At 44.5% G+C, this 13594-nt stretch overlaps 1 protein-coding gene across 1 annotated transcript in view; it reads left to right on the forward strand.

Moving 5' to 3' along the window:
* Positions 1 to 4628: 4628 nt before the first annotated feature.
* Positions 4629 to 13594, forward strand: part of SORCS3 (sortilin related VPS10 domain containing receptor 3) — a 313425-nt gene continuing 304459 nt past the window's right edge. The window contains exons 1-2 of the mRNA XM_080597782.1: positions 4629 to 4942; positions 11040 to 11200. Of these exons, the coding sequence (XP_080453908.1) occupies positions 4915 to 4942; positions 11040 to 11200 (189 nt within the window). The 5' untranslated portion in view covers positions 4629 to 4914. The remainder of the gene's footprint in view (positions 4943 to 11039; positions 11201 to 13594) is intronic.

Raw genomic sequence — 13594 nt, forward strand, 5'->3', positions numbered from 1 at the left:
GACATGGCTGCTTTCTGCCCTGTCAGCAGGCAGCCTGCATCTGTCTGCAGAACGCACTGGAACGGGGAGCTTCATGCTAGAGGAGGCGGCAGGCGTGACCTGGGGCCCCTGGCTGAGATACTCAACATCCTCCCATCTGTTCGACCTGTTTAAAGTGACCCCAATGGCTGCACCCTGATTCACGCTCCCTGGGGCACCTCTGCAGCCAGCCAGCGCTGTCCCTGGGCACGGCACTTCCAGGGCAGGGCTCCTGTCTCAGCCTGGTTCGGCCTGGACCCAGCTTGTCAGACTGAGCGGCCTGCAGCCGTGCTTCCAGTGAAGGCCCAGGTATCCGAGCTGGTCACTGCCTCACACGGTTTAGCAGAGCTCCGGGGTGTGTGAAGGGTGTCCTGTGGATGTGCCAGGCGTGCAGTTGTGGTCCCCAGGGAAGACAGAGCAGGGTTCGGTCCTTGCCACAGAGGTGTGTTCACGTCTGCTGCTCACAGCTGAGGCTGCTGTGGAGCTCTGCGGAGCGAGGAGCAGTGCAGAGCCGGGCATATCAACATATTTATGGTGTTCTACAGCCCAAAGAAGTGAAACTGTGATGTGCCAAAGCTACTTATCTGTTGCTTATGACTATTGCACTACTTCTGTGTAATCAGCCAGAAAACTATCTTAGGCAGCCCTATTTTGCTTCTCTTGATGTCACGAACAAAAATCCCATTTACAGCAGTGATACAGAAACAAGGAGGAGCAGATGCTGAAAATAATACATTTTAAAATTATCTTGATGAGGGAGGGGAGAGTGCAGAGGGTACTACAGAATAAACTTACCAGATTTGATTAGATATGTGACACAAAACGAGCAGAAAATTAAGAATCCTTTTTTAAGAGAGTTGCCTATAGGACTGTAAACCCTGAAGACTAATTCCTGTAGTCTGGGGGTGACATTAGTTAGAGGTTTGAAAGGTAATGAGTCTGGGCCCTCAGACAGGTGCTGCTGGGATTCTGGTGACTCTTCAGTAATAATTTTCCGTATAAAGGTGCCACAGATCTTAGTGTCCTCTTCTCCCAACACATGTAGGGATGCTGTGTGTGAAGTGGCCTGCAAGCTCTGCTAAGCATTATGGCAGCACACTTCCACCTTCAGCTGCTTCATCCCTGGAGAGAAGACTTTGGGATCAGGGCAACAAAATTGCCACTGCTGGCAGTGGCTCATGGTCATGGCCACGGGCTCGAGCTAGGTCTTCTGGTTTCTCTGGGATGGTGGAAGGGTGGGAATCCACTCCGTCTCTCCCCTGATACGCCTTTTCTGATACAGTCCGCAGGCTCGCTGCTGTGGCTACTGACTTGCTTGCACGGCGCCTGCAGGTGGGCAGGTCTCCAGCACTGTGACCCTGGCTTCAGAGGAAGCTGGCTGCAGGAACACTTGCTCCTTTGATTCTCACCACCGTGCTCTGACTTCAGCAGTGCCAAAGTACTGATACATGCAGAATTAAGTGACTGCTTTTAGCCAGACTGCAGCAGCTCACACAGCGTGGTGGGTTCACAATTATACTGTGGCCTACTGCAAACTTGAGAGAGACATTAACTTTGCTGCAGATCTTTTTTTTACTGCTCTAGTGTTGTTCTCTTGCCATGTCTGCATGCTCCTGAGAGCAAGGGGCAGTCCAGCTGTATTTTTTTCACTGTCTGTATTGACTCATAGTTAACATTTCTTGATGTTTTGAATAGAAGTGTAACTCCTGGCCCTTCTGGGAATACATGTCTGATTTTTCAGGTTTTATCTTTCTCATTGATCCCTTTCTAGTTACTTCAGCCAAAGGTGAGGAAGTGTTGTGTGAATGATGGAGCAGCTCTTTTTTATAACTAGGTTGAATGAAAGGGTCAGCTGTTAAGCTGGGATTCTTACAGAAACCCCAGAAATAGGATCTCTCTGCTTTTGTGCAGCCAAGACAATTACTCCAGGGAGAACACTCTTCAATGCACTGAATTCCTGAATTCACCTTTTTACTCTTATATGCTTTTATATATATACATACATATATATATATATATGTATATATTTTTTCCTCTGGAGGGTGAGCTGGACAAAGATTACATAAGGGACATAATCCTGTGAGGTCGAACCCTTTGCAGATATTTGTTATGGCCTCTGCAGTAAGAATTGCTCAATACACGTTACAAGGCAGTGACAATAGATGATTGCTATACGGGGTTTACTTTAAAAGAATTTGAAATAGATTCTGAGGTAACATGTAGCAGAGCATAGAGGAGGAGAATAACCTGGTGTTTTTGTCATCTGATAAGGACCCTTAAGGTCATCATAACATAGTAAATGGGCCTGTAATTATATGGTGAATGCTAACAGAACAGAGAAAATCTCCTGTCCTTAGTCCTTGACAACTCTTTGGCATTGCTTGTGGCTACTCTTTTTCTTTTTAGATATGACTTGGGTTGATAAAAGGTCCAGTAACTTGCTGGACTAATTGGTGGGAGGACATATGTATTTCATGGTGCAGCCTGAGAAGAAAATTGAAGTTTTATCAGGTTTCAGGAAAAAATATTTCTGGGATGTTATTGCTATCTGGAACTATTATCCATCTTGCATGCTTCTAACTCAGAGAAGGCAATGCAAATAAATGTGCAAGAAGGTTACCATACAGAGTTATGTGCCAGGTTTGTTTCTTTGGTTAACCAGGTACCATACTGTCTGGACAATATTTTGCATACAACCATCATTTCAAATCTAGGAAATACAACTGCCAGAAATCTGAATATTATAAAGCAGCGATTAGGGGATTAGGAAGTAGAGGTACATCTGCCATCCTGCAGAGGCCACAGTTAGGGGAGGAACTAGACATGTTGCTTTTCTGTTTTTTGGTGTAAAATGTGGTTCCATATTTTTGTATTAATAAAGAAGACGTCACGACCAGTTGAGAGGTGCAACACTGAGTCAGAGGAAAGTCCTTTAACCCAGAGACAAGTCTTTGGGCACCTGGCAAGTGGTTTTCAGAGATGCATGAAATCATGTCAATGTGTTCTGTTAAACACATGTTAAATTGAGTTGCGATGTAGCTCTTTATCAAATGAATTTCCTGCAGTGTGTAGTTACTTGAGCTGTCCCATGTGTTCGGAACAGAAAATACAGTTCTGCTTCTCCAGGCGAGAGTCATCAGCCTCTGTCTTTGGCCTTCAGAAAATGAGCGTGACAACAATGGAGGCCCCTCATTGAAAAAGCCTCCTGGAAAATTATAGGCAAGAGGCTACCTTCTTACCATTTTAGCCTGATGGTGTGCAAGCGCAATGTGAAGTAGAGCACATCTGAATGAGGAAGGTGGCAATGTATCATAATATCACAAGGATCTAACTGCCATGCATTTGGTCTGTGCGAACTCATTCCTGAGGAGAAAAAATCAGGTCTGGTTTTGACTACATGTTTCTTGAAACCTCTCTTGCAGATCTAGGTTTACCGGAGTCTAGATTTAATGCTCTAGCACTGATCTTTTCTGCCAATTGACTGATGAGGTAATTGAAGGACTTTTATAGAGTTGCTAATGAGTAGAAACACATGACAATTTTTCCCTATTCCAGCTGTACTGGGGGCAGCAATGTAGGAGGTGAGTTCTGGAAACGGATGCTCAGTGCCAGGGCTTCCACCACTGGCTCCACCACTGTGAGGTTCAGGTTCCCTCACACACAACAGCACTCAGGAATTCATGGCAAAATCTTACATACGTGTAAGTAGGGTACTTGGGATAACCTGCTGTCACCTGTTTGAAAGATCTTATTTTCCACCTACCCATTAAAGTTCAGCTGAGACCGGACAGTCTGGTTCTTCCATGCTGCCTTGCTCTTTAGGAAGTGGCAATTACCCTGGATGCTGTGCAGTCATCTGCTGTAAAACGTCCTCTGATATGAGTATGAGGGCATAGTGAAACATATAGAAACCTGTTTGGGAATAGTGGGCAGTCTGGAAACTGGCTCTGAGGTGCTGGTTAATTGTCTTGAACAGTGAAGCTAGACAGTGGGATTTCCCTTTGTCCCCTCACAAAAGGGACATTTTTAATTAGGATAATTTACTTGTCTAGCTTCCAGGAGAGTTATCCTCAAGAACTGGAAAAAGTAGAGTCAGTGGGAGAAAGGGGAACAGTCAAGCTGGTGTCAATGTCAAAGATATGAGGCTACATCACAATATCACTGCAGAGTCCACAGAGAGACACAGATACTTCAAGGGATGATGTAGAGTGCCTTAATTCAGTGTCTACAGTAGACATTAACAGAATGTCAACTCAAATGAAATCTCTGACTCATTCTTTTATTTTTTTTTTAGCCTTTGTGCCTCATTCTCTAGGTGCCCTTTAGTTTTTCACTGTTCTTGAAGATGTAATTTGATTTGTAGGGCCACCTCCAATTCCCCCATTCTCCGTTATGTGTGTGGAACTCTTCCACGCTGATTTGTTCCTCCCACCCATCCCTTTGTATAGAATGGGGTGAGCAGCCTCCAACACAGCGTGCCCAAAAAAGGATTGTGCAGTTGTAAGGTGCTTGTCACCATCACACCTCGTTCGCAGCGGGAAGATGACTCAGCTGCCACCCCACATGGCTGGGATGTGTCACCAAATGAACGATGACATTTTCAAATGCGGTGGGATTGGGGAGTGGAGGAGAGGGGAGAGGAGGAGTTGGACTGTGAAGGGGCAGTGAGGAACATCAGTGCTTTCAGTGATCTGAAGCTTTTACTTAAAGAAATATTCAATTTAGAGAAGTGTCACCTGAGCTCATCGTGATCTATTCTTTTCTTTTGCAGTGAAGGAAAGGCTGGTTCAGTAGTTAGAGTTTTGGCACATGACTTCAGTAATCTAAGTTCAACTCCCCATTGCTTGAATATCTCTTAGCCCAGCTCTAAAGCGAAGCTGAAAACATTGCTCCCTCATGAGACCACTGGGAGACTTCGATCACGGTCTGTATGAGCTGACGTCACGGAGCAGATCTGATTGATGGATGCCCCCTGATACATCAGTGTTTGTGAAGCATTTGGAGCTCTTTTGATGCGTAAAGCCATAAAAGTGCAAAATTTTCTCTCTTCTAGAGAACAAAATGTATTCACTACTTGTGCTGGCATAGTTTGGACTAAAATTAAATCTATTGTGTTAAATGGTACACAAATGAGTCTTAAGGCTCACATGGAAACTAATGCATGGAGGCAGCTTGTTTTGAAAGGACGGGCTACTTAAGTGCTTCAGATACTACAGATGGTGAAATAGATATTGAAAATCCAGTTAGTTTGGGCTTTTGTGTAGAGAGACTTTACAAGTACAGGAGGTTTTCACTCTCATGGATAAAGGTCATATTTATTCTTCACTGCAGTGGACAGATGCACGAGAAGTTAACAGAGGAGCAACTGGGGTATAAACTGGGGTTCAATCCATCACTGACTTCCTTTGCTGCTGTGGGGAAGTCACTTAGACACAGTGAGCCTCTGTTTATCTGTAAACATGGAAAAAAAAAATCCTTATTCTGCCTCACAGTGGTCCTAGATCCTAATGCTCATTTACCAGATTTTTGTAAAAAGCCCATTTATGTACCATCCAGCTGTCTAGGACAGCAGAGAGCCTCATCTGGCTGTAGCCTAAAACAAAGTTCCCTGATGCTTCAGAGGTGTTATGGGACCATCTGAGGGTGTCAAACATGAAGTCCTGGCCAGAGTCCAAGTGTAGTGTAGTCCCAACCTGTCTACTTGAAATTCTTCTTCACATGTTCAGTAGGGTAAGCTCTTGTCTGTTTTGCATTGCTATTGTGAACCATTGAAACAGCTGACATGTGTCACCCCAGAGGAGCTGCATGCTATAATTGGTAAATCTTTTTTTAAAGTAAAGCAGCGCATGGCATTTAAGTGTTTTGAGATTCCTTTTGGGAAAAGGGAACTTATATAAAAGGGTGTTAGGGTACTTTGTTTAGATGAGAAGTGCCTAAATATGTTTGTTCTTTGGTGGAGCTGTAATCATGTATTCAGTGCCTAATGAACAGATGACAGTGATAAATGTTTGAAGAATGTCATTATAGAACAAACATTTCAAGCCAGTAGGTGGAAACGTGGATTCAGCTGGTTTTTAGGAGTCCAGAAACATGAAAGCAAAGGCCTGGAGTGAATCTCCTTTGTCAAGAAGTTCAAGTCTGTGCTGTCAAAGGCATTAACTCCTTCACTGAGTAAATTCACTTTAAAACAATCTAGGGATCTCTGCTACCAAAAGGTTGTTCCGTAATACCACTCTTGTGGTGGTTAGAAATTATTTTATATTACCCAGCATAATGTTAGTTGTTAGTTCTTTCCTTAGTGTTAATCACCTAAGATGTTAATGAAGACCAGTCATATCCCTTTTCCCTTTTATATTGCTATACTAGGTCCTCCTTGTCAGATAGAGTTTTTGTCTTCCTGATCATACTGTTAGCCCTGTTTTGTACCATTTCTGATCTTAACAGACTTACTGAGTATAGGTGACAGGAAATATCGACTTTTTCCCAAGGGAGAGTTCTTTTAGTCATCTAACAGCTCTCTTTCTTACTGGAAAGAAGGCACTTCATGGGTTACAATGACATTTTTTCCCCCATTACTGCATCTTGCTGGTGTCATTTGCTGAGCAACTGATGCAGCACGCTCTGTCTTTCTTTTGATTAGCTCCTGGCTTAAAGCCACAATTCTTACTGGTCCTTAACTGAGTGGTTTCACTGTGATCCTCCAGAGAACTTGTGATGGTTTGTCCATTCCTGCTATTGGCTCATTTCTGTTACTTTTTGAGTATAATTTCAGAAGGGGAAACACAGAGCGAGACTAGTCCCTGTGGCAATCCGCTAGTAAATTCCCTCCATCTTCGTATTTCCATGTTTGATACTTGCTATTGCTATTTCCAACTCTTGCAATTCCTTACCCAAATCCCTTTAAAACCTTCTTTTCTTGTTTGACTGACAATTTCCAAATGTTAACACAGCTTTACTGGAATGCAGGTAGATGAGGTTTACTCCAATTCTTGTGCAGAGGAAGCAAACCTTATCAAACAGACTTATTACGATATTGGAGATCTAGCTTGGGAAAGTCTGCTTCCAGTTATCTCTGTTTTTTTTTTTTTTTTTTTTTTCCTTCAGAAAAGATTGTGAAATCCTGCATATGGTAGAGGCCAGAATATCTGGCCTGTAGCAACCTGATAATTTTTTTTAATCTCCTAGCAGTTTGGTAATGAAGAAACCAGTTCTAAATCTTTGAGGTGAGGTCTGTGGATTCTCACGTGGATTGCCTAATCTCTCAGACTGACACAAAGAGAACATGGAGTTTTACTTCTTTTCCATGGAACTGGAAATTTCCTGTCCCACGTATGTATTTCCAAACATTGCTTTGACCCTATTTTCATTATTATCATCTTTTAGAAAAGCCAAGATCGACTGCTTAGTTTGTTTTGAGGTCCTGTCTCAATCACTGTAGATCTTTACCTCATGTTAGTTGTGGACTCAGTTCTTCCTTTCCTGATTTCCTTTTAAACATGGAAAAACTCTTCCTGTTAGGTCAGTGGTTTTTGTTTCATTTGCTAAATCTTTTGTGAAATCCAGTGACAGGGGAGACCATTTCATGCAAAATGCTAAATTCAGTACAACCAAAAGAGCCTTCTGTGTGCTAAGAAAGGTAAAGGTGGAGATAAATATTTGAGAAAAGAGATGAGCTGTCCAGCAGGATGAGCATACAGCAAAATGTATCCAGATTCCCTGCAGGCTTCCCAGCAGCAATGCAGCAGGATCTCCTTACAGCCTTGGCTTCTTGAAAGCTTCCACTGCCAGCCTGGCTGGTTTGGGAAGTTTTTCTCTGAGAGTGATGTGTGGGAGTTCTCTTTGTACCCATCAGTCCCTTCAACAGTCTGACTGGGAGGGACCAGCCAAGGGGGAACACCAATTTATCCTTTTCTGCATGCAAGAATTCTCTCTGGTTGCTCCTATGCCGTGCTGGCAGCCTGTGACCTGGATCCTAGGCTGGCATTAACTGGGAGAGGTTAGCTGAAGTCAAGGAAGTTGTACTGATTTACACTCAGGGGTGCAACGGATGGATGCTTTCATCCCTGTCTGTTTTCCAGAGCTGGTCCAAACCTGCAAACAAATATTGGGCCAGTGTTTATTTTGTTTGGAAAGGCTGTTTGACTTGATCGTGTTGGATGTTGAACTCATATTTGCCAAATTAAGAGGGCTCACACTGGGGCTTCCCACAGCAGAAGAGTACAGATGCAGAGTGAAGAATTATCCCCTAGAGAAGAGCGGTAGCAGACCAGAATTCCCTCTGAACTGAACAAAGCAGGCGGCCGCACATCATTGTTTCCATTTGCACCCTTTATTACGGAGTAGCCAGATTATTTAAACAAAGGAGTATTTGAGAAGAAAACGGGTGTGAAATGCCATCAGTTATTCCCCATCACTGTTGAGTCCAGGCTATTTCCCTTATCATCCGCATGTGTTCATTTGTTGTCTTTTGTTTCAGACTGCAAGGGTGTCTTACTGCCTGATGTCTGCGAAATGTTTTACGCAGTCCACTTCCAATGACAACTGTCACATTGCTCAGGCAAGCATGGGAGGACAGAGACGAAATATTACATTATGTAGAGCAATACAGGGAATTCTAGCAGCCTAAGATGGGGAGCTGTGGCTGCGGTGTATGTAATTTCATTTTTTTCTGGTAGGACAGTTCCACTTCAAAATTTGTCATAGCTGCTGAAACGCTGTCCTTGGCTTGCGAGTGATGACAGTGCGCACAGGCCCACTGAGTGCTGCCCAGGCTGATAAAGATCCTTGTGTGGACCCTGAGCTAGCATGGGGTATTATTTGATTTTGATTTAAAAAGGGAAAGACTAGAAATGATTGGCTGCAGTGCTGGCAGTTCTTCCTTCCTTCTCCTTCCCTCAGCCTAAGCAAGTCCCTCTGAGGTTAGATAAGACGTGGATTTATGGAGCATCAGCTCCACTTTGACTGTGAGATGAACTGCCTCATACCTACCACCAAGTAAAAGCACGTAGATAGGCAGCGGCAAAAGAGTAGCCAACGTGCAATAGATCTACATATGGTAACTGGCTTCTGGAGCCACCGCATCAGGCTCTTGTTCCCTGCCCTCCCCAGGCAAGTAGATTCAGAAGTGGGGTAGCTGTAGTCTTCTAAGTGCCCGTCAGCTTAACTCAGGCCTTAGCTGCCAATGGAGGTGGGTGCCACACTCGCATGGATTTAAGTAGGAGTTAAGTGCTTCCACGTGTCCTAGCCTACAAGTCCTCCTTAGAAGGAGACGGGGCTCATGTGTATGTCTCAGCTATTTGAAGAAGACAAGGGGTGGAAAGTGGAAAGGGTGAAGGCTACTGGAGATGTGAGGTGAAAGCAAAGCTTCAGAGAAGGTACGATGAAGATGTCTGACCTCAGCATGGAAGAAAACACATCACTGACTAACATGAGACAATGCAGTATGTGAAATAGGCAAGAACGAGATTTGGAAAGCAGGTGACCTCTGCTCATAGCCACTCTGGTAGCTGGAAAATGCCCAAGAGATCTGGACATATTTTTGCATGTTATCTCTAATCACAGGGTAGCTTAGTCATAAATCTTACTCTGTGCAGACATAAAACTCCATCTCAGGACTCCAGAGGTTGAATTAAACATAATCTTCCCACCACTGTGTGCCAGCACCTCACTGTATATCACTTGTTCATAAAGACGAGGCCTTTATTGCGAGGAAGCCAGTAACAAGGCAGTGAGTCATGTCTCAGACTGTAACAAAAGTGCAAAAAAAGTTCTCCTGGCAATTTCTGAGGAAGATTGACATTGCAGTGCAATAACGTGCAGCCCCTACTATGCCGTGTAAGTGGAAATAATTTTCTAAGAAGTGCGTCTGTGTTGTCAAATTGACTTAAAACCAAACTTCTGAACTTAAAGCTACATACAGCACAGTAGTAAAGACATTTGAGGGAGAAACTTGGGTGTTTTTGAGTTAACTTCTAAGAAAGTTCATGTCCACACAGCATCCTGCCTGGCAGACCTGAGCGGCAGCTGGTCAAAATCCTCTGATGGAAAACTTTTGCCGAACGGTTGTTTTCTGCAGATCTGCTTGCAAAAATTTTAGTTGCTTCTAAAAAGCATAAATAAAATGTTGTTTTTCAGAAAAGCTTTTAAGTAAGTTCTCGTTATCTCCTGAAAAATGTGTTTTTGCTTTTTAAAGCTTCTGAGAGAGGTGGGAGGAGTGAGCAACTTTCTTGCTTCCCCCTTTCTTTGTGCGAATAGGAACAGACTGCAAGAAGTGGGAAAAAAACGAAGCAGTCATAAAAACTTGCTGCAAAATTATTGCCATTTTTAAACATGAATATCTTAGTTTTAAATTTTCTCTGTGAGAAAGACAAACTGCCAATGGTTTTAATTTTTGAAGGGAAAAAATGCACTTTATTTAAAATTTTGAAAAGAAAGTAATATTTTTCCAAACCAGGTCTATTTTTTAGGTGAGATTTCATATAAATAAGGGAAAAAAATGTGGCACATTAGCTTCTCCAAGTGGCACATCATGAGTTACCAAGAAAGCTGAAGTGCAGGGATCCCTGAGCAGCAGCAAGGGGAGCCTGCCCTGGCAGGTGGAGCCTGAAATCTGAGCAAGCTGTGGGACAGGGCAAGGAAAATGCTCCTCGTGGCTCTGCTGCCTGCTGTCACTGCTGCAGCGTGGGCTGGCAGGCGGCGGTTTGGTGGCGGCTGGGGCTGGGACGTGCCTGCAGCGTGGGGAGCTGCGGAGCTGGAGGGCGGCTCTGGCTGCGGCAGGCAGGCACAGAGGCAATTGTAAACAGTTATCCATCGCGTGATCCACGACCAATTGTAACCTGTAGGGCATGTGCTTCTCCATAAATCTAACACTAACATTAATTCAAAGTATTATTACTAATTGCATAAATTAATTATTCATTTTCTCCCCTTCAAACCTACCTGAATCCTATGATGCTAGACCTCAAGAAAGGGGGAAAAATGACATTTAAGTCCTGGTCCTAGCATCTCTGCTTTCTTTACAGATCGACCACGTCTCCAGCTTTTGCTGACGCCTGACGGCAAACCATGGTGCTGCATGCTTGTATTAGCTGACCCCGAACATCTGGGAAGGGAAGGCAGCTGGAGGCCTGGAGTTGCCAGCTTGTGTCAGAGCTGGAGGCTGAAATTCTCTGCCTCTGCACATGTGAGTAGGCTGCTCTGGTTCCTGTTATATTCCCTCTACCTCCTTCCTAGGGAGGTGTAACATCCTTCTAAGATGCACAGTTTCTGAAAGTGCTGTTATAGTAACAGTTGCTATGGTGGAAAACCACTGTGCCCAGCATCCCCACCCTTCTACTGCTAGAATTCGCCTCCCTGCTACCACAGACGTTGGGAGCTGCAGGCACAGACTTGCCATGGGCGTGCAGAGCTCCTCTTGTCCCCTGCCTCTACACTGCACTCTCCTTAGTCTGCTGATTGCTCTGATTGTTCCCAGGGGTCACAATCAAAGGGGTCAACCTGCAAAGTCCGGTCTTCCTAACAGAAAACCTTTCTGACAGTGCTGAGGTTGGCTCAGAAGCCAGTCCATGAGAGCTTGGTTTTAAAGAGTGGGGTTTGGGTGGCTGAGAACTCGTATCTCATCCTCGTCTAACAGAAGGGTTTAACTCTTGCTCTGCATGGTGTGCTCTCAGACACGTGGGCTAGTGGAAAGCAGGATAAAATCAAGTCTGTGATACGTGGTGTGCATTCCCACCTGCACCCTGATGTGCTGGTTCGTGTGCCATGCTAATACGAAGCTCTTTAAGCATGGATGCATGGGACTAGGTAGTGTGCACTGCATCCCATACCCGCATGCAGAATAAAGCTGCATTTGCCCTCCAGCTCAGTCAAGACAGCCTGGTTTGGTGGCTGCAAATTACTCATTTCTCTTCCTACACTCTGCATTGTGTGCTTAGCATGAAAACAGTTTTTGGCAGTGACAATCTGTACCACATCCAATATGACAGAGTCCCAGATGCGGTTGCAGTCTTTAAGTGCTGTTGCAGTAGCTCTGCTAATGAGTTCTTGCCAGATCTACTAAACCAAATCCTGGGGCTGTGGATGTGCTTGCATTACGAGGGAGTTCTCCCTCGTCTCTCTTTACTAGGTTTCTTGTTTCCCAAAGCTGGTGCTGACATCAGGTACGTGCACCCAGCCACCCAGACAATGACCCCTTCCCTAAGCTGAACCGTTCCTGTCTTAAAAGAATGGAAAATTTTGTGACTTACCCTGGAGCACTGGGGTGTAGCTGGCAGCAGTAAAACAACAACAACAACAAAAACTGACAGTAGTGAATAAAGAAAGTGCTTTTCTGGATGGTTGGGAGTTCAGGATGCGCTCACAATTGAGCTTTTGTTTGCTGTTGTTCTTCTTAAATAACTGAAAATCCAGGGAGCGTGTTAGGGGGAAGCCACTTTGATATGTTGGGTGCTCATCTGTCCGGGAGGATGTGGTCTGCTCAGGGTGGACCGTTTCCTTCTCTGTACAGAACAGAGCAGGGATTGTCCGCGTATGAGAAAGTCGGAACTGTGATCCTTCAGAGCACGGCCTTGTTACTCTGGGCCTTTGTGTTCGGAATCAGGAGTTTCTTTAGCTCTAAATTTGTGCTGTGCTGTAAGGCAAATGGATGAAAAACATAACCCAGGGAAAAGGCCAAGGCTTTCTTGCATTTGCACTAATGTTGCCCCCTGCATATGCTTGTTTTTTGTTTTTTTTTCTTCTCCCAGTGAATGTATTTTTGTTGTTGCTGTTTTCCCCTGAAATTTGCCATTTCTGTGAAAGCAAGTCTGGGACTTTGCTTTCAGAACCCAGGGAGGCTGGGCTTTAAAGGAATACATACCATCACCCTTACTGTATGTAATTGGGCAAAGCTGAACTTTTCAACTTTTGGCATTGAATATTCTTTGATTTTCATCTCTGTGACGCTCCAGTTCTTCCACTTAAGATGCAAAACATACTTAGGAGGTTTGGTAGGGGAAGAGAATGTAGCTCCTTATGATGTAACTGATACTGGCTTTTATTTAGGGGCAAAATAATGAGAAGTCCTGGTGGCTTGACCTCATTTGGCAGACTCCTTATGTCAATGAAAGGAGACGTGGAACAAGGTAGCACCCCCAAATTCTCCTCTGTTTGTGCTCAGATTCATCAGCCCAGTGAGCAGTCTCTCTCCCTCACACCTGAGGGCTGCACTGCACTGCTGCTGTGGTGAGGTCTCCACATCTCCGCACAAGCTGTCCAGCTCTGCAGGATCTCTGCTCGGCTTCGTGCTGGCCAGCCTGTGCTCCTGGCTGGTAGCTCTGCCTCCGGCCCTTCCTGTACTAGTTCAAATGAACACAAGAAAGGGCAGTGGAGTTGTTCCAGCACCTTCCTTTTGTCTTGGGGCCATCCGAACTCTGCGGGGATGTTTAAAGCTGTACTGTTTTTCTTCTTCTCCTTCTAGGAGAAATACCTCTGTGCGTGTTTTTCCTGCTTGCAAAGTTTTGTTTTCTGCTGAGCCAGTTCCCTTGCTGGTGGACTCACCTTTTTGTTTGAAACACAAGCTGCAGGATAAATACCCTAT

This window comes from Anser brachyrhynchus, assembly GCF_964034855.1.
Source record: "Anser brachyrhynchus genome assembly, chromosome: 6".
Classification (NCBI taxonomy): Eukaryota; Metazoa; Chordata; class Aves; order Anseriformes; family Anatidae; genus Anser; species Anser brachyrhynchus.